The sequence below is a fragment of the Gorilla gorilla genome, chromosome 18 (assembly GCF_029281585.2).
Source record: "Gorilla gorilla gorilla isolate KB3781 chromosome 18, NHGRI_mGorGor1-v2.1_pri, whole genome shotgun sequence".
Classification (NCBI taxonomy): domain Eukaryota; kingdom Metazoa; phylum Chordata; class Mammalia; order Primates; family Hominidae; genus Gorilla; species Gorilla gorilla.
In genome coordinates, this window is record NC_073242.2 from 16,218,767 (window position 1) to 16,239,806 (window position 21,040).

The window sequence follows — 21,040 nt, forward strand, 5'->3', positions numbered from 1 at the left end:
GTGATCCGAAGCCTGGAAAAGTGACTGGGATGTAGGATGGTTTCTAGTATGTAAGTAAGGCATGTCCGCTTTGTGTGCCCGTGGGGAATTAGGCCAGATAGACTTTTGTTCATACACATGGGTCTGTTGAGGCTAGTTTTTCATCTGGGTGGAACTGTGTTTACTTCACACCAGTTATTCGTGGATTTGTTGTGATTGTAAAATCGGCCTGGAAACGAACCTTTGGCCTTCAAAATCTCTTTAGCCTTGGTCCCAGATGAATGTTCTAGCGCCCTGTAGGTCAGGGGGAAGATCTCCCCGAATGCAGCCTCTAACGTTCCATCCACGTTTCCGCAGGTGATGGTTCCTGAGGCAGAAACCAGAGCACGGCTGACGTTGAAACCCCAGACATTTCCTCTTACTGTGACCGACAGGCCCGTGATGGATGTGGCCTTTGTACAGTTCTTGGCATCAGTTTCTGGGAAAGTCTCCTGTTTGGGTAAGATATCACTGGAAAGTAAGAACACATAGTTTCAAAGAAGTCAGCCGGTAGGAATGGGATTTGGGAAACTTTTCCTTTTGCCTTTGTTGTTTGCTACTGATCACCTGCATGCGAGGGAGGCTTCTTGGAGTCAAGTGGGTGCATGTTAGCTTGAAAGAAGCACCCCGTCTGCCTCCAGCCACTGCCTCTTAGGAGCTCAGCAGTAGCAAGAAGCTATTACATAGGGTTAGGATTCGAACCTGTGCTGAAGCCTTATGAGGGGTCACATGGAGCCCTCCCTTCTTTTCCCTGCAGACACCTGCGGTGATTTGCTGGTGACTCTACAGTCCCTGAGCCGCCAGGGTGAGAAGCGGAGCCTCCAGCTCTCCGGCAAGGTCAACGCCATGACTTTCACCTTTGACAACGTGCTCCCTGGAAAATACAAAAGTAAGAATTGGAATGCAACATCCTGTGGCCCTCACACACTTCTTGTCTTTGTAAACTTTCTAAAACTCAGGTCTCAAATTGTATCACGACCATGTACCTTTCCTTGCTTTAAGTCGTCTTTGCCTCGTGACCTTGACTGCATTATTTAGTGTTGGACAAGCATGGAGGAGTCCAGGCCCTGAGCTGACCGCCACCTTGTCTGCACAGCCCACTGGCTGCTTCTGTTCAGGGAGGGTGCCCCGACGTATGGCATTTTATTTCTAAAGGCCAGAAAAAGGAGTGTGAAATAGTTCCACTGATGTGTTCTACTAACTTAGCAGTACTGGTGCTGAGTACTGGCCATGGCAAGGTACCTGACCTCCCCGAAACTCAGTTTTCCCATCTGTAAACTAGACGTAATAGAACCTTTCTGCAGAATATAAGACTAAAAGAAGTAAAGTTTATAAAGCCCGTTGTGCAGAGAGCCAGCTAAGTAGCTGGTGCCCACAAACGTTACTTCCCTTTTCCTTGCCCTTCTTAAGAAGCCACTTCTTGCCTGTATTTCTGCTTTTTCAGAAATCAGCTTGGGGCTGCTGGCAGTGGATAGCTTATAAAACAGACTGCTTTTTCTGGAATTATATTAATATTTTCTGTTATGGCAGGGCTTGGCAGACTACAAAAACTGCCTTTTTTATAAGCATAGTTTCCTTAGAATACAGCCTTGCCCATTTGTTTATGGATTCTCTATGGCTGCTCATGTGTAACAGTGGCCAAGTCGAGTGGTTGAGGCTGACAAAGCATGTGGCCTGCAAAACCGAAAAGAGTTACAGAAAAAGTTTGTGGATCCCTGAATACCTTACTTGCAGCCTGATCTTACAGGCCCCATTAGATTTCTTTCTTGATGTAATAGACATTGGTTCCAGTTTTTCTTTCTTTTTTTTTTTGAAATTTAGCCTCGCTCTGTCACCCAGGCTGGAGTGTGGTGGCACGACCTTGGCTCACTGCAACCTCTCCGCCTTCTGGGTGCAGGAGATTCTCTTGCCTCAGCTTCCCGAGTAGCTGGGATTACAGGCATGCACCACCATGCCTGGATAACTTTTGTATTTTTAGTAGAGATGGGGTTTTGCTATGTTGGTCAGACTGGTCTTGAACTCCTGGCTTCAAGCCATCCAACTGCCTCGGCCTCCCAGAGTGCTGGGATTATAGGCATGAGCCACCACGCTCGACTCCAGGTTTTCTTTAGCAGTAATTTATTCCAAATACTGCTAGTTATAAATATATGTATGTGTATATTTCTATCTTTATGTCTACATACACACCTGCTTTTTAAAATTAGTTAATTCCTGATCGTTGTTTCTGGTGGCGTGCAGGGAGGTGGTGTGCTCCACGCCCATGTATCCATTTTTGGTGTTTGCTTTTGCAGTAAGCATCATGCATGAGGATTGGTGCTGGAAGAACAAGAGCCTGGAGGTGGAAGTGCTGGAGGATGACGTGTCTGCAGTTGAGTTCAGGCAGACGGGCTACATGCTGAGATGTTCCCTGTCTCACGCCATCACTCTGGTATGTACGGCTTATGGAGTCTCTTATTTGGAAAAACGCTCGCCTTGTGGATGTCAAGAAAGACTGATCCCAGGAATATTGTAAACGTAGGCAAGTCAGATTTCCTTTTCTGCCTCTCCACTCGCCCACCTGTTACGCAACGCATATTCAGGAAGCATTTATACTCTCTCAGTGGAAGGACCCCTGTATTTAGGAGGTTTCCTTGTCCTGGCCCTGCACTAAATCTGACTGGTGATTCGGGGTGGCCTTTGGTACAGTGCAGAGCACACTGGCTTTATATTATTAGGAATAATAGCTTTGGGTGAATTCATTTACTGCTTCTCAGCCTCAGCTTTCACCGAAAATTGAGATCTTAATACCTACTTCTCAGGGTTATGGCAGGGCTTAAGTGAACCCTCTTAGGTATCAAAGTGTCCTTGGTGTACACCGCTCTGTACTGCCAAGTGAGTTTCTCTGATATATATATATATATATATATATATTTTTTTTTTTTTTTTTTTTTTTTTTTTTTTTTTGAGATGGAGTCTTGCTCTGTTGCCCAGGCTGGAGTGCAGTGGCACAATCTCGGCTCACTGAAACCTCCGCCTCCCGGGTTCAAGTGATTCTCCTGCCTCAGCCTCCCGAGTAGCTGGGACTAGAGGTGTGTGCCACCATGCCCAGCTAATTTTTTTTTTTTTTTTGTATTTTTGTTAGAGACAGAGTTCCAGCATGTTGGCAAGACTGGTCTTAAACTCCTGGCCTCAGGGGATCCACCCGCGTTGGCCTCGCAGAGTGCCAGGATTACAGGCGTAAGCCATTGTGCCCCACCTTCTCTGGTGTATTTATTCCAGCACAGGGGAAGAAGCTGTAAACAGGATCTTAGCTTCTTGTTGACTGGTCTCTGTGGCCTGAAAGGCAGTGTGAAATGGGTTTCAGGAGTACCTCTGTAGATCCCTTCGTGAATTTCTATAATGTTTTGATGTCGAGCGGTGGCAGATGTCATCGTCAGGTCTTAGTTTCTCTGTAGAGAAATTAGAAGAATTGGAACTGGTGTTTCATGTGCCAGCTTACTCCCCTAACTGCTTAATTACAAAAACTCGACAGGTCGATTTGTTATAGGAGATCGATTAATATCCGGTTCATAATAAGTGATAGATATTTAGGAAACCTTTCCCTTCCAGCAGTGGAGTGGATTTCCAGCTCTCCTGTAATAAGATCCTTTTTTTTTTTTTTTTTTTTGACACTTCCTTAACCCCTTCTTTATCTCCTCCCACTGTCCCCTCACTCGCCGGGCCCCAGCCACAGTTGTCCTCTGCAGTCCCACACCAAGCTCACTCTCTCCTCGGGGCCTTTGCACATACTCTCCCCTCTGCCTGGAGTGCTGTGTCTTCTCCAGAAACACGTGTCATTGGTTTTTCCTCCTCATTCAGGCACAGCCCTATTGTTGAGGAGAGATGTGCCCTGGGACCAGCAAGCTAAAGACCCCTAGGCGGGGATTGTTCTTCTCTTGCTTTCCTGTTTATTTTCACAGCTTCATTACTGACCAGTTGAGATCACTAATTTATTTGTTGATGCGTTGATTTTGTCTTCCTGTATTAGAACATAAGCCCTGTGAGAGCAGGAGCCATGGTCATGACTCCCAAGGCCCAGCCTTGTGTCTGTCACACAGCAGGTGCTCAATAAATATTAGTTGATTGAATGAAAAATAGCACACTTTTGTTGGAAGTTTTGGGAGGTTTTTAATTTTCCTGTGGCACCCAACTGCTCCAGTGATTAATGGGCAAAACAGATGACTGGTTTGGAAAGAGAAATATTATTAATCATCTTGGTGTCTCCATCTCTCTTAGTAAGTCATTGTATTGGCTTTGCTCCCTTAGGAATTTTATCAGGATGGAAATGGGCGTGAGAATGTGGGGATTTATAACCTCTCCAAAGGAGTCAACCGATTCTGCCTGTCCAAGCCTGGTAAGTTTGGAAGGATTGATGTGCCATGAATTAGAAAAATGGAAAGGCACCAGAGGTTGGTTTTGAAGGCATTTTTTTCTACCTTGGTTCTGTTTGCATCAAGCTTTCAATTTCTGTGTGTTCAACCTGCCCTTGTTTTTCTGTCTGTCTTGGGTTTGAGTTGGGTAGAGACCACTGGGCCCTTTCACCTCCAAAAATATACCATTGGCCAATGACCTCTCTTTATAGTGCTGTTTTAAAATTTGAATCATTTCCCACTTTACTTAAAAGTTTTCAGTGGCTTCTCGCTCTTTCTCATTTTTTTTTTTTCTCTTTTTTTTTTTTTGAGATGGAGTCTTGCTCTGTCACCCAGGCTGGAGTGTAGTGGCTCGATCTTGGCTCACTGCAGCCTCCGCCTCCTGGGTTCAAGCGATTCTCCTGCCTCAGCCTCTCGAGTAGCTGGGATTACAGGTGCCTGCCACCACATCCCGCTAATTTTTGTATTTTTAGTAGGGATGGGTTTTACCACATTGTCCAGGCTGGTCTCAAACTCCTGACCTAAAGTGATCCGCCCGCCTCAGCCTCCCAAAGTGCTGGGATTACAGGTGTGAGCTGCTGCACCCAACCCTCTCTTTTATAATGGCTTTTTTTGGAGGCAGAATTTGCATATAAAACTCACCTATTTAAGATGTACAATAAAATGATTTGTAGTAAATTTATCAAGTTGCACAACCATGGCCAGAATCCAGTTTTAGATTTGTTCATCACCCACAATGTAAGATCCTCTGTGCCCGTTGACAGTTAATCCCTGTTTCTAGCCATGGCCAGCCACTGATCTATTTTCTGTCCCCATGGATTGGCTTTTTTTGGACGTTTATCATACGATGCTGGTATTTTGTTTGGCTTCTTTTATTTAACATGTTTTTGAAGTTTATCTGTGTCATGGCACATATCAGTAGTTTGTTCTGTTACATTGCTGTGTAGTATTCTGGTGTGTGGTTATATCATATTTTGTGTATCCATTTATCAGTTGGTGGATATTTGAGTGGTTTCCAGTTTGACGCTGTTATGACTAATGTTACGGACATTCTTGTACAAGTCTTTGTGTCCGTATGTTTTCATTTTTCTTGTTTCGATACCTAGGAATGGAATTGCTGCATTGTGTGATAAATTTATGTTTAACCTTTTAAGAAACTGTCAAATTGTTTTCCACAGAGGCTGTGTCATTTGATATTCCCACCAGCAATGCACGAGGGTTCCTGTTTCTTCACCTCCTTTGCCAACATTTGTTACTGTCTGTTTTATTATAGTCATCTTGGTAGATGTGAAGTCGTGTCTCATTGTGGTTTTGTTTTGCATTTTCCTAATGAATAATTCAGTGGCTCCTCCGTTTGGTTCCCAAGATAAAATACAAACTCCTTAACCTGATCTTAGCTCCTGTGTAACCCAGCCCTGTCTGCCACTGTCTCTACTCCAGCCACTCTGTCCTTCTGGGTGTCAGTTCAGCTGCCTTTGGCTACATGTAACAAAATCCATACAGCAGTGCCATCGGCAAGTGGTAGTTTATTTGGCTCAATAAAGAAGTGTGGCAGTGCGTGGCTGCCAGCATGGGTTCAGCAGCTGGTAGATGTTAGGGGTGGTGTCTTTGTGATTCTTTAGGCCTTTCCCTTCTATTTTTTGCCTTCTATTTTCAAGACGGCTGTGGTTAGAAAACTTATGTTTAAAGGAGGAAGTCAAGGAGAGGGTGGGCAAACATTTCCTTGTGCCCCCTCCTCCAGTAAGCTACTTGTCTGTATTATTGGGCAGAACCGTGCCACATGGTTACTTCTAGCTGCAAGGGAGGCTGGGACAGTTGGATGTGCTACCCGAGGCTGAGCATGTTGCCACCCTCAACATAACCAGGGTTTGTTCTCAAGGCAGGAAGGATGCCTGTTGAGGAAACAATGAGCCAGCCTGTGAGGCAGATGCTGTTCTCTGTGGACATGTCCTCCTGCCCCTCCTAGCTGGGGCCTTCTTACCCATCAGTTCAGTATTGCTTCCCTGGGGAAGGATGGCCTCCAGGGCCACTTAGGCCTGCCTCCTACACTCTTGCTCTCAGCACTCACTTCTATCCCCTTCTTACATGTGCCACAATTGATGTGTTTGTGGCTGTCAGATGCTCCCCCTCTCTGTGGATGGTAAACTCCATGAAGGCAGGGACCACTGCTCTGTCATTCCCCACTGTGTACCAGTACCTAGCATAATACCTGGCCAGGAAGAGGTGCTCTGTCGATATTTGTTGAATGAAAGACCAAACAAACAGAGAAACCTGATTTTTTTTTTTTTTTTGATGGTAACTACTCTGGGGCTTGTTGAGTGCAATGAAAACAGCAGGGTGGTTTTAGCTAATTTCAGGTTTTTGTAGGAAGTGTGGCCAAAATATTGGTTAATGATGATTTGGGGGAAATACATTGTTATTCCTTGTATCTTCCTGAAATTGACTGTGTTCCTCTGGCAAGTGATGAAATGTACCCCTACTCGGAGTGTCCTCCCACACAGACTCACACTTTTCTGGGGCTTCCCTTACTCCTTACCTCCTTTTTAGGAATATTTATAGGAAGAAATTGAGGCTGTGGTTATCTCTTGGATCCTTAATAGAATCTTTTAAGTAGAAAATTATCCTCAGTCCAATTTGCAGTAGAAACGTACTTTCTGTTCCTTCTCGTGCATGGGTCCGTTCACTTGGTCTGTGCAGATTTAACTACTGTGAGTTGTTACCTTATGGAAAATGAAAGTCATGCGCCTGTGATCGGGCCATTGCATGGATCGGGTCATTGGTAAGACGCCTTCATAGGCAGTGAAAACGATGCCTGCCCAGTATTTCTGATCCCATTATTGCAGATCTGCGATACGTTTGAGTTTTCACGTGCAAAGAGCTGCCGCTCGATTTCAGATGTCGGAATTGCTCAGTGTAATAGATGCCATTCTCTGAAAATTACTTTTGATTTCCTGTCTGTAGGTGTGTACAAAGTGACCCCTCGCTCCTGCCACCGGTTTGAGCAAGCGTTCTACACCTATGACACGTAAGCCTGGGAATTGAATGCTTTGTGGTGTTTGTATACATTCCGTGAAGGATTCTTCATTTACTTCAGAGAACAAAAGGAGTTTTTCTGTTTTGTTTCTGAAAGAGGCAAGGTTAGGCCTTCAACAGCATTTCTAGATAAGGATTTTAAGACACTTGGATTAGTTACTGAGGAACCGGAGACAGGATCCCTTTCCCAAGAATTCTGTAACCCCAGGATAGAGGGCTGTGTTTTTGAAGTGCCTTAAATAGAAGCTTTGTCAAATCTCCCAGCCCTCACCGATGGGCATCTGTCAAGTTCAAGTCTGCCATTTTTGTATTTTTACAGACGTGTGTGGGTTTCACTGGGAATTGGAAGCATAAAGTTGTGGAGTGGAGAATTAGTTTACTCTTTAGAATACTTCTCTGGATCTCCAGAGTTATTTTACCCCAGACTAAGAGCAATTTTCTGTAGTATATTTAGGGTGAAGAAGGATGCCCAAAAAGGGTATTGCTGATGATCTTCTGAGTATGAGTAGGTTCTAGTGTTTCCTCTCCTTTGATTTGTAGGTCTTCACCTAGTATCTTGACATTGACAGCCATTCGCCACCATGTCCTTGGAACTATCACCACCGACAAAATGGTGGATGTCACTGTGACTATCAAGTAAGATGAGCGTTCTGCAGTGGGCCGAGAGTGGCGGGAGAGGGTGTGGATGAGGCCTGGGGAGTCTCTAATAGGCTCTCTGGAAATTCGTTTTGATTTCTTATCTCTAGATGTATATACAAATGGCCTTCCCTCTCTTATAGGACATTGCCGTCAGTTCCCAGCAGCCTTGATCCTTTCCTTTTCTGATTCAGAAATTACCCGTAGGTGAGGAAGAGCGTTGTGACAGCTTGTTTCAGTGTCTTCAATTTCTGTTTGAACTCTTTGTACTTCTCATCTTTGCTAAGGAAAAAAAAATCTCTGGGGTTTGTGCATTGTATTTCAAGTGTTTTAGCAAATTCAAATTGCCTATTTTTCTTTAGACTTTTGCTTGAAGGCTTGGGAAATAGAGATGGCACCTGGTATAAGAGAAGGGTCGTGAGAGAGGAAGTATTTGAAAGGCAAGTCCCTCACCGAAGGTCACGTTCATGTGAATGTCACCTTTCAGGGAATTTTTGCAGTGTGGTGAGGTACCTGTGATGCCCCAATTTTCTTGAGAAATGAAAGAGTTTTGGCAACATGACCGTCTTTGTCAACTAGAATGGGAATCGCAGTCCCTGTCTCCCTCCTGCCCCTGGTTGAAGTCACCTTTCCAGCTATGTTTCCATCTTTCTGTCCACCGTCTGTTTATCCATCCGTCATCCCTGCAGAGTACATGATGACTGAATAACTGAGAGTCTTCAGTGTTTAGGCACTGGGCTTATGAGGCCACAGCCCCTACACTTATGGGATTGACAGTCTCATGGGGGGAACAGTGGTCAGATACTCACATGCAGAACCGTAAAATGACAACTGTTCTGAGTGCTTTGAGCTTGACCTTGGGGGCATGCAGGACAGGTAGGCTGCGGGGGGCCAGGCCATGTTAGGGTCCATAGTCTTTGTCCCATGATGCAATTGATGTGTTTTACATAGAGGAATGACATTTTTCTTCCTGAAAGGTCCCCCATTGGCCGAGTGGAGAACAGACAGAAGAGGCCTGAGAGTGGGAGGTGGTGGAGGCAGGGGGAGGCAATGGGGGCCCCAGACTAGTGGCTGCGGAGATGGAGAGCGACGGACTGGTCGGAGAGTCGGTGAGGGACTGAGTTGATGAGACATGGCACTAAAGTGACCACTGGGTTAGGGCGGGAGAAATGTCAGGGCTGGCCCTGGTTTCTGGTGATGGGGAGCCAGGTTTTTAGCTGGGGGTGGATTTGCTGAAGGTCTGTTGCTGTCTTTTACTATCATTTACTGTCTCCCTGCTTGGAAAGTATGAATTACTGATAGGACTAGCAATCTACCTTCTTACCAGTAGTAACTGCATATTACCTCCTTTCAGCTTGATTACATGCACTTCCTTTTCCAAAAATGCTCCTTAATCCCTCCCTGCCATCCTTGCTATTCTCATTTGACAGATGAGGAAATTAAGACTCCACGATGTGCCTTAGGTTGCCCATAGCTGTACATCTTATAAGTGCGAGCTCCCCAGATAATTGCATTCATCCACAAGAGCAGAGTTAACCGCAGCATCATAGCCATCCAGGGAGGGTAATGCCCCATTAAAAATAACAAAGCGTAGAGACCCAGCCTGAACTGAAGATGTGTTTGTGGTTGGGGTTCAGGGTTCTTTGATTTCCAGATCTACCACCCAGATATTTGACAAGTTACATCTACCTCTGGTGCTCATTTCCACATCTCTAAAACAGAAATAATGATAGTGCCTTTTTGTTGCTGAGAGGATTTTGTGGCGTCATGCAGATGAAGTGGCTCTCAGGAGCCTGACTTAGTAAATGTTGGCTGCGTGTTGGGCATTATTAGCTAAGATGTACAAACAGCAGAGGTTTGGTTTGTATGAGTAGATCATATTCCTGCCTGTTGTCACTGAGGGAGAGCAGAGTCCTAAGGGGAGGGGACACAGGTCAGGAGAATTCTAGGGGGTGGGGGATGTTTCTGTCTGATTTCTCAACAATGGGTAAATCTGGGAATCTCATGAGAGCTTCAGTGGGTAAATCTTGGAATCTCATGAGCAAAATGTGGACGTGAAGAAGGAAGCAAAGCTGCTTGGAGGATTGGTGAAGGAGGAGGGAAAGGGAAAAAAAAGGAAAAAAACATTTAGGGGGTGCTAAGTGCCACGCATTTTCCATTTTTGCATCAGTGAATTGTAAAATCACACTGCAAGGCTGGGGATATTATCCCCATTTTACAGATGAGAGAGAGGAGGCTGGGCAAGTTAATGAACTGGTTCAAAGTATCACAGCTAGAGAGTTGGAGCCAAAGTGAGATCGCACAGCTACGCAGACTCTAAAGCCCTTGTCTGTATATTGAATCAAATTTCCCCTTTTGCTGGCTTAGGTAAACTGAGGCAGGAAGTGATGAGAAAGGGTTAAGAGACGTCGGCTGCTCCTTAAACATCTCCCTTCCCAGTGTCATTTGCCATCCATAAACTCTTTCAAAATGTGATAACGGTTTTGATTTTCCTGTCATCTCGATTTGATATGAGAAATTTGGGATTTCCAAATTGACGGAAAACTCGATTTTAAAGATGCTGGAAGGCAAACATCTGTGAAAAATCACAGGAACAATGTCAACATCTGTCCCTGTGAAAGGAAATTGCTGAGGTTCTCAATTTACAGCCAATCAATCAATCTTGGAGGCCAGGGTGCTTGCAAATTGAAATGCATGTTGAAGCTATAGGGATGGCTAATTAATTTAGTTTGTATGCCTATAAGATTTTTCATTGTTTCCAGTTAAAAAAAATTCTCTTTTGAATAGGAAACGTGTGCATATGGTAAAAAAAAAAAAAAAAAAAAAAAAAAAAAATTAAACAGTACCAGAAAAAGTATACAGTGAAAATTAAGTTTGTTTTCCATCCCAACCACCAGTTCTTCTTCTCCAAGGTCACAAGTGTTGCTGGCTTCTCTTGAAACTTTCCAGAGATACAATCTTTATATAGAAAAACATATGTATATATGTCTCCTCCCAGTTTTATAAATGATAGCCCATTGTACGTATTACACTGCATCTTGACTTCATTCAACAATATATCTTTGAGGTTTTTGCATAGCAGTCCATATAGACATTCCTTATTCTTTTATCAGCTGAGTAGTATTCCAGTATACGGATGTGTATAAATTAATCAGTTCCCTCATGGTGGACATTCAGGATATTTTCTGTCATTCTCCACAATTTATGCTTGTATGTCCATCTTGGTGTGTGTTCATCAGTAGGATACAAATCTAGAGGTGAGCCTCCTGGGCAGATAGGGTGTGCATTTAAAGTATGATGCCTTCATGTAAAAGGAAGGTTTTCTTTTCTTTTTTCTTATTTTATTAAGAGACAGGGGTCTCACTATGTTGCCCAGGCTGGTCTTGAACTCCTGGGCTCTAGCAATCCTCCTGCCTCAGCCTTCCAAAATGCTGGGATTACAGACATGGGCCACCGTGCCTGGCCAGGTTTTCTTTGTTATCTTAGAGGGAGAATTACCCCCCTCAAGGAGATCAGATTGGTGAAGGTGGGATGCTGTGTCTGAGAGCTTAATGGACTGTTCACAGATATTGTGGCTGCCCTTCTCTAATGTACCTGCTTCTTCAGGCCCAAAAGGTGGAAATGATGTTTGTTTCTTACTTCTTTGGGGCTTTGACCGTGCCATTGAGATTTTGTGCTCAGGGATAAACTACCATGTATTTACAATTACCTCAACCTGTGAGGTTTGATGCCTCTTTCTTTCTTTCTTTCTTTCTATCTTTCTTTCTCTCTTTCTTTCTTCTTTCTTTCTTCCTTCTTCTTTCTTTTCTTTCTTTCCTCTTTCTCTCTCTCTTTCCCTCCCTTCCTTCCTTCCTTCCTTCCTTCCTTCCTTCCTTCCTTCATCCCTCCCTTCCTTTCTTGCTTTTTTTTTTCTTGCTTTGTTACCCAGGCTGGAGTGCAGTGGCATGATCATAGCTCACTGCAGCCTTGAACTTCTGGGCTCAAGCAATCTTCCTGCCTTGGCCACCCTGGGATTACAGGTGTGAACCGTGGTGCCCAGCCTTGGCCACTTTCTTTATTCTAAACTTCTTTGTTCCATACTTTGCTTCTTTTCCCTGGATCCATCCCCACCAGCCTCCCTTGTCACTCCAGTGATAGGACACTCAGTCTTGCCAAGTCAATGTAAACCCAGACCCTTCTCATTTAAAACCTAGTCTCTTTGGTAAACAGTCAATTCAGGATTCTCACATCAATCTGAGTTTTAAATCTTAATTAGTTGAAAGATTTTCATATCTTTGTCTTTCCACTTTGGTCACTGGCTTCGCTGTGGATGCTGCACCACTCAGACCTCTGTGCAGGACCACCGAGGCCCTCTGTCCCCCCAGCTGCTGGGAGACCTGGCTGCTAACAGCTCATAGCAAAGTCCTGCCTCTGGCAAGAAGGCACCTGTAGGAAGCCACCTAGTGCTGGGAAATCCTCCTCCCCTCCTAGGCATCCCATAATCCTGGAGGGTTACAAAGGCTCTGTCCCTTGCCCCTCCATATGGGAGTGTATTAGTCAGCGTTCTCTAGAGGGACAGAACTAATAGGATAGATGTATATAAAAAGCAGAGTTTATTAAGGAGTATTGACTCACACGATCACCAGGTGAGGTCTCACAATAGGCCATCTGCAAGCTGAGGAGCAAGGAAGCCAGTCCAAATCCCAAAGCCTCAAAAATAGGGACGCTAACAGTGCAGCCTTCAGTCTGTGGTCAAAGGTCCAAGAGTCCCAAAGCTGAAGAACTCAGAGTCTGACGTTCGAGGGCAGGGAGCATCCAGCACGAGAGAAAGATGAAGGCTGGAAGACTCAGCCAGTCAAGCTCTTCCATGCTGCTCTGCCTGCTTATATTCTAGCTATGCTGGCAGCTGATTAGATGGTGCCCACCCAGATTGAGGGTGGGTCTGCTTTTCCTAGTCCGCTGACTCAAATATTAATGTTTTTTGGCAACAGCCTCACAGACACATCCAGAAACAATACTTTGTATCCTTCAATCCAATTAAGTTGACACTCAGTATTAACCGTCACAGGGGGTGTCTCAGGGGTCCTGGTGACTGTTCCACAGTGCCACTCCCCTCTCTGCCCAATGCTGCTTCCTTGCTTTCCAGCAGGTGCCCCTCCCAGTAAACCTCCTGCACCCAGATCTCCATCCCGCAGGTTGTCTCTCTAGAAACCTGACCTATGACAGGCTTATAAACACCACAACAGGGCATGGGTATGGGCCAGGAGAGCTACTCCTCTCATCTGCTGAGGGTCCTACCCCAGGACCCCTGGGGAGGGATGAGGTCCCTGTTATTCATCTGGGTGATCATCTAACTCCTGATGAGCCCAGGAGTTAGAGACCGGCCTGGGCAACAAAGTGAGACCCCATCTCTAAAAAAAAAAAAAAATTAGCCAGATGTGGTGCATGCCCCCAGCTACTTCGGAGGCTGAGATGGGAGGATAGCATTAGCCCGGGAGGTCGAGGCTGCAGTGAGCTATGATTGCACCACTGCTCTTCATCCTGGGTGGCAGACTGAGACCCTGTCTCAAAAAAGTTGTCATGGTACTATGACATTTTTTTAGGTCCTATGCAGGGGTGCAGGTGGAGGTGGTTTCTGGTTCTACCTGACTGTCTTCATTCAGCCTGGTCCATTTGTTGACTCTGCTACCCAGAAGTGAAAGAATATGGCATCTTTCTCATCTCTATATGGTCCCCATGCAGTAAGGAGTTGACTCAGCCGGTCTGGGGAGTTCAAATCCTGCACATTCCAAAGAAAGCTCTGGCCCTTGACTGGCTCCTGGGAGATAACCTCCAAGTCTTTGGAATATTCTGCCTGATAAGAGTGTCTTTGTTTACCTATGGCCTCAGGCTGAGCTAGCTAGTCCATGCTAACAATGCAATTTATGGCGAGTGCCTGTTTTTGTATGTGTCAGTTTGACCTCTAGAGGGGCTGGAGACTGAGTAACAAAAGTCACCCATGCAGGTGCTCCATGCCTGGGTGATGAAATGCTGATAAAACCCCTGGACACTAAGGCTTGGGGGAGCTGCTGTGACTGGCAGTACTTTGTATAGATTGCTAATTGTCTCTTATAGCTTGGCTGTGTCCCCACCCAAATCTCATCTTGAATTGTAGCCCCCACAATTCCTACGTGTTGTGAGAGGGACCTGGTGGGAAGTAATTGAATCACAGGAGTGGTTTTCCCCATACTGTTTTCATGGCAGTGAATAAGTCTCACAAGATCTGATGGTTTTATAAGGAGAAACCCTTTCACTTGGCTCTCATTCTCTCTTTGCCAGCCGCCATGTAAGACATCCCTTTGCTCTCCCTTGCTCTTCTGCCATGATTGTGAGGCCTCCCTAGTCACGTGGAACTGCGAGTCCATTAAACCTCTTTTTTTTTTTCATAAATTACCCAGTCTCAGGTGTGTCTTTATCAGCAGCATGAAAACAGACTAATACAGAGCATTAGGAGCTATCCTTCTAACTCCATTGGGAGAAAATTACTGGAAACTTACCCTTGGTCTCTCTTGGAGAGACCTATGCATCTTGTACCTTGGTTGATTTTAATCTGTATCCTTTTAGTGCAATAAACAATGTTCATGAGGACAATGGCTTTCCTGATTCTGTGGGTCCTTCTGGCAAATCAATGGGCCTGAGGGCGGTCTTGGAGATCCCTGACAAAAGTCACTGTAGCCAGGGACCATCTTCTGTTGAGCTTATTTCAGAGGAAGATGTCATAGGTAACGGGCGTTGGGGGCACCCTGGTTCCATTTGTTGACTCTGCTACCCAGAAGTGAAAGAATGTCGCATCTTTCTCATCTCTGTATGGTCCCCTGCAGTAAAGAGTTGACTCAGCAGGTCTGGGGAGTTCAAATCCTGCACATTCCTAAGAAAGGTCTGGCCCTTCACTGGCTCCTGGAAGATAACCACTAAGTCTTTGCAACATTGTGCCTGATAAGGGTGTCTTTATTTGCCTTTGTTCTAGTTCTTGTTCTGGGTGCTGGTGATAGAACTGTGAACCAAAGGTCATTGCCTTCAAGGAGTTTATATTCAAGTGGAGAAGATGGACAACCCTCCCCTCACAAACAAACAGACTCTGAAACCTGATAAATAAATATTAGCATTCAGTGAAGTGTTAATGAGTTTCTGTGAGCACATACAATCCTTACCAGAGTTTATCTCATCCTGCCTGAGCTAGCCCCTGCCTCCCTCCCCAGCCCATATATTTTGCCACACCCTTTTCATTCCTCCCAACATTCCAATTCCTTCAACACATGGAACTCCTTCTCACCCCAGGGCCTTTGCACACGTTACTATCTCTGTATAAATGCATTCCTCTCACTTGACACCTGGATAACTCCTCATTGTCCTAGTCTTAGCTTAAATGTCATCATCTGGCCAGGCATGATGGCTGACACCTGTAATCCCAGCACTTTGGGAGGCTGAGGTGGGAGGTTCGCTTGAGCCCAGGAGTTAGAGACCAGCCTGGGCAATGAAGTGAGACCCCATCTCTACCAAAAGAAAAAAAAAATCAAAAAATTAGCTGCATGTGGTGCTGCATGCCTGTAGTCCCAGCTACTTAGGATGTTGAGGTGGGAGAATCATGTGAGCCTGGAAGGTCGAGGCTGCAGTGAACTGTAATTGCACCATTGCACCTCATCCTGGGTGACAGAGTGAGACTGTCTCAAAAAAAAAAAAAAAAAATTCATGACTTTGGGGAAGCCCAGTTGGATACTCTCCTCTTTCCCCAGACCAGCTGGATCTACCATCATAGGCTGTTATAGCATGCATCCAATTCTCTCTTTCTCTCGCTTTTTTTTTTTTTTTTTTTTTTTGGTAGAGATGCAGTCTCACTATATTGCCAGGGCTGGTCTTGAATTCCTGGGCTCAAGCAATCCTCCCACCTCGGCCTCCTAAAGTGCTGGGATTACAGTTGTGAGCCACCATGCCCGGCCTGTTACCTTTCATTTTTATTTCAGTCATCATTCTGAGTGGCTGAGCATATGGATGTGTTGATTGTTGAAATAAATCATTTAGGCAAATTGTTACGGGCCCCATCTAAATTCAGAATCCAGCCCTGGATCTGGTCTGTAATTCTTCCCAGCCACACTCTTCCCTGTTGGAGTCCGAGTTCTCCACTCTAGACCTGCAGCGGGAAGCTTTCCAGGGACCAGCCAGTTCCACCGCCTCCAGAGCCACCCCTCACCTGCTGACCTCTTCCTTTGTTAGCTGCCCCTCTCGCTGCCTGCTGCCCTTCCCCGGGCCAGCTGATACGAGAGCTGGCGATAACTTGAAATGCTCCCCTCAGAAGATAAATGAGAGGGGAGTCTCAGCAGGCATTGAGCTCTGTACCTAACGACTGGCAGTTGGGGCTTCTAATTTTAGGCCTGGGGAGGAAGCTGATTTCTGTGATGAAGGTGGCCACACGCTTTATCAAGGGCCAATTTAGCAAAAATCTAAAATGTATATGAAGCCGTGGTAAGTCTGGATTTTCTTGGTATTTATGCTGGGAGGTTACTTATGAGCGTTTGCTGTGTGACCACATTGCGGTATTAATCATAGGTGGCATTATAATTCTCTAAAATAACAGCCATAAGGCATCAGGGCAATTGAGGCTTGTATTAAGGGAATGGTCCTTTTTTTTCTTGCTGAAGTTAGGCAGCATGAGGCTGGTGTGTTTTTCCTTAAGGCACCAAGGCATCTGAGGGTTTGCACTGGGAATCCCTGGGCTCTCTGAGCCCTCTGGGTCCCTAGGGTCTTCTACTTGCCAACACAGCCTTGGGTTCTCTGCTTCTCTGATGGATATACCAGGCGCTCTGCATAATTTTTCTTCTTGCTTCCGGGGGTAACTCTAGCCCCATCCCTTGAAGGTGAATTTTATGTTATATATATATTTTTTTGCTTAGGCAAGTTTGATTTGGGTTATATTTTCATCATAAAGAATCATGACTATTGCAAATCATTATATAGAAAAGTGATTTTATTCTTGAGCCTGAGATATTCACGGTGAAAATGACAACACATTATTTCTGAGACACCTGCTGGGGGCATCCACCACTTTCCCCCAACCCATTCTCTCTATTCACCTCCAACCAATTTTATCCAAAAGCCAGCTCAGCTGACTGTACAACCACAAGGGATTTGGAGTTAGATGGATATGGCATTTATCAGCTGAATGATCTTGGGCATAATACTCAAACCTTCTGTGCCTCTGTTTTCTCATCTTTAAACGAGGATAGCACAGGGTTGGTGTGAGGAATAAATGAGTTATTATTGTCATAGTAATATACTAATACATAGTTAAATATAATTCTATCTGTCAGATGTAGACGGGGTGGAGAATGCCTTGGAAGTCATTTCTTCCTACAGAATAAGTGATACGGTTTTGCTGTGTCCCCACCCAAATCTCATCTTGAATTCTAGCTCCCATAATTCCCATGTGTCATGGGAGGGACCTAGTGGGAGATAATTGAATCATGGGGGCAGTTCCCCCATACTGTTCTTATGGTAGTAAATAAGTCTGATAAGAGCTGATGGTTTTATAAGGGGTTTCCCCTTCTGCTTGGCTCTCATTCTCTCTTGCCTGCTGCCATGTAAGATGTGGCTTTTGTCTTCCGCTATGATTGTAAGGCTTCCCCAGCCATGTGGAACTGTGAATCCATTAAACCTATTTTTCCTTATAAATTACTCAGTCTGGGGTATGGGGGTATGTCTTTATCAGCGTGTGAAAATGGTACAATAAGGAAGTACCTTAAGGTTAGACAATAAGTACAATAAGGAAGGAAGACCGCAATCCAGTCTTGTCTCCCAGAGCCTTGGCACAGAAAGATGGTAACCAACGCTTTGTCTTGGACAATCCCTCCTACCTGCTGGGGAGACAATGGAGCAAATCCAGCAGAAGATGGAGGGGAAGTGCTGGTTGAGTTGCTTGGCACCCCTTGCCTTTTTTCACCCTCTTCCTCAGCTCCCTGATCACCATATTCTCCCTGTGTCTTTTGGCTCCTGAGATCAGTTGTTGATGAAATGCTGGGCTGGGCTCACTCCCAGAGTGGGAGGAAATGGATGTGGGAACCCTCTTGGGGAGATGGGCAGTTACTGGGGCCCAGAGTACCAGTGAGGGCTTTATCCTGCAGTCAGAGTTCAACACCAGCCCTTCCCAGAATCAATCACACCCTCCTTTCCACTATTTCACTGTCTGCCATGAACTAACAGACAGTGGTTGTGTTGCCCTCAGATTCATAGGCTGAAGTCTAACCCCCAATGTGATGGTATCAGGAGGTGAGGCCTTTGGAAAGTAATGAGGTCATGAGGGTGGAGCCCTCATGAATAGGATTAGTGCCCTTGTAAGAAGAGATATGAGAGAGATGATACCTGTCTCTCCACCACATGAGGACACAGTGAGAAGGCAGCCATCTGCAAGCCAGGAGAGAGTCCTCACCAGACCCTGACCATGCCAGCACCCTGATCTCAGACTTCCCAGCCCCCAGAACTGTGAGAAACAAATTGCTGTTGTTTAAGCTTCACAGTCTATTATAATTTGTTATAGCAGCTCACCCTAACTAAGACACTACCCTGACACTCATTTCAGAAATGACAAGGTTTGGGCTGGGTGTGGTGGCTCACTCCTGTAATCCCAGCACTTTGGGAGGCCAAGGTGGGTGGATCACCTGAGGCCAGGAGTTCAAGACCAGCCTGGCCAACATGGTGAAACCCTGTCTTTACTAAAAATATAAAAATTAGCAAGGTGTGGTGGTGCACACCTGTAATCCCAGTACTCTGGAGGTTGAGGCAGGAGAATCACTTGAACCTTGGAGACGGAAGTTGCAGTGAGCCGAGATCATACCACTTGTGCTCCAGCCTGGGTGACAGAGTGAGACTCTGTCTCAAAAAAAAAAAAAAAAAAAAAGATGAGATTTGACTTCACAAACTAAAACTTTTGTTCAGAGAGAAGAGGAAAATGGAGGGTGGGGGATACCACCCATGCTCCCAAAGATATGAGACAATTGATCTAAGTGCCACAAAACAGAATTTTTCTGACTCCATTCTGTTTCTCCTGTGATAATTCAGCTGCTTTCAAATTCCTCTCAGATGGTCCTGAGAATCCAGTGGGAGTTTTCTTTGTGCTCCAGAACATAGTTTCCTCTTGCATTCATTCCCTACCAGAAATAATGTCTCGTTCACCAGCTATTTTCTCAGCCAATAATTTTTGTCCACCCCCATTCCTCCTTCAGAAACTTGCCCTTCCCAGAGCCCTAGGAGATCCAGAACCCCATAGGATTATTTTGGCTCTGGCCATGGCTGTGTACCAAGGGGTTGGATATGGGATTACAGCCAGGCCATGTGGACTCTCTCCCAGAAATTTGGAGTTGAAAATCTCTGAGCTTACCTCTGGAAGGTGCTTGAAACTAGAGGGGGATAGAAAGTTGGTGACAATATAGTCATGTTTGGCCTGTGGACAATTGCAGTAGAAAAAACTGATATGCAGGGTGATATGGTTTGGCTGTGTCTCCACCTAAATCTCAAATTGTAGCTCCCATAATTTCCACATGTCATCGGAGGGACACGGTGGGAGGTAATTGAATCATGGGGCGGGTTTTTCCCATGCTGTTCTCGTGATAGTGAATAAGTCTCACGAGATCTGATGGCTTTAAAAAGGGGAGTTCCCCTGCACACACTCTCTTGCCTGCCACCATGTAAGACGTGACTTTGCTCCTCATTTGTCTTCTGCCATAATTGTGAGATCTCCAAAGCCATGTGGAACTGGGAGTCCGTGACAACTCTTTTTCTTTATAAATTACTCAGTCTTGGGTATGTCTTTATTAGCATTGTGAAAACAGACTAATACATGGGGGGGCAGAGAGAGGGAGAGGGGGAGCGAGAAGATGGGGGAGAGAGAGTGAGAGAGAGAGAGAGAGAGAGAGAGAAAGAAGAAATTGAGAACACAATACAGACTTAGGAAGGACAGACCGGGAGCTCCCAGAAAGACAGAGACAGGCTGTGTTGACTCCTGCTATCTTTCTATCCCAAAACCCTGCTGTGCTTTCTGACTTTGGTTTTGTGGGATGCTTTATTTAATAGGTTGAACTGTGTTCTCCGAAGAGATATGTTGAAAGCCCTAACACCTCAGTACCCCAGAATGTGACCTCTGTTGGAAACAGGGTCATTGCAGATGTAATTACGAAGATGTGATACTGGAGTAGGGTGGGCCCTTAATCTAATACGAGATTGTCCTTAGAAGAAGTAGGAAATTTGGACACAGACCCACAGGGAAGACCCCCTTGTGACAATGGGGATAGCGATTGAAGTTCCATTTTAATGTACGTGCTGCCGAAGCAAGCACAAGGTAGAGATTGAAGTGAAGCTGCTACAAGCCCGGGAATGCCTATGGTTACCAGAAGCCAGGAAAGGATGGGATCTTCCCCAGAGGCTCGGGGTACAGCTCTGTGAACCCCTTGATTTTGGACTTCTTCCCTCAAGAATTGTGAGAGAATAAATTTCTCTTGTTTCAAGCCACCTCGTTTGTGCTGTTTTGTTAATCATCTTTAGGAAATCAATATGCCCCTTATCCTTCTTGAATGAGCTCTGTACCTTATAATGAGATTATTGCAGTCTAAAAATCTAGAACTAGTTGCAGGAACATCACAGACAAGGGAAAGTTTGAACCACACCATGGATGAGTGACAAGATTGGAAAAGAAGGGCACTTCACCTCTGTGGTATTCTTTGCAAAAACTCATGACCTGAGTCTAATCATGAAAAAAGAAAAAAATCAGACAAACTTAAATGGAGGCTAATATGGTTTGGCTCTGTGTTCCAAATCTCATCTTGTGGCTCCCATAATTCCCACGTGTTGTGGGAGGGACCTGGTGGGAGATGATTGATTCATGGGGACAGGTTTTTCCCGTGCTGTTCTCGTGATAGTGAATTAGTCTCATGAGATCTGATGGTTTTTAAAAATGGGAATTT

At 45.2% G+C, this 21,040-nt stretch overlaps 1 protein-coding gene across 2 annotated transcripts in view; it reads left to right on the forward strand.

The window, feature by feature from the left end:
- The window catches only part of LOC129527569 (BOS complex subunit NOMO3-like), a 99,727-nt gene that overhangs the window by 15,355 nt on the left and 63,332 nt on the right, over positions 1 to 21,040 (forward strand). Inside the window, exons 8-13 of one of the 2 annotated variants that reach the window (XR_010131328.1) lie at positions 337 to 478; positions 776 to 907; positions 2,310 to 2,446; positions 4,303 to 4,445; positions 7,368 to 7,431; positions 7,980 to 8,075. Coding sequence is in view for 1 of the 2 variants with exons in the window: in XM_055365333.2 (XP_055221308.2) it covers positions 337 to 478; positions 776 to 907; positions 2,310 to 2,446; positions 4,303 to 4,390; positions 7,368 to 7,431; positions 7,980 to 8,075 (659 nt within the window). In the remaining variant the exon portion in view is untranslated. The remainder of the gene's footprint in view (positions 1 to 336; positions 479 to 775; positions 908 to 2,309; positions 2,447 to 4,302; positions 4,446 to 7,367; positions 7,432 to 7,979; positions 8,076 to 21,040) is intronic. The other variant, XM_055365333.2, reaches the window with a different exon arrangement.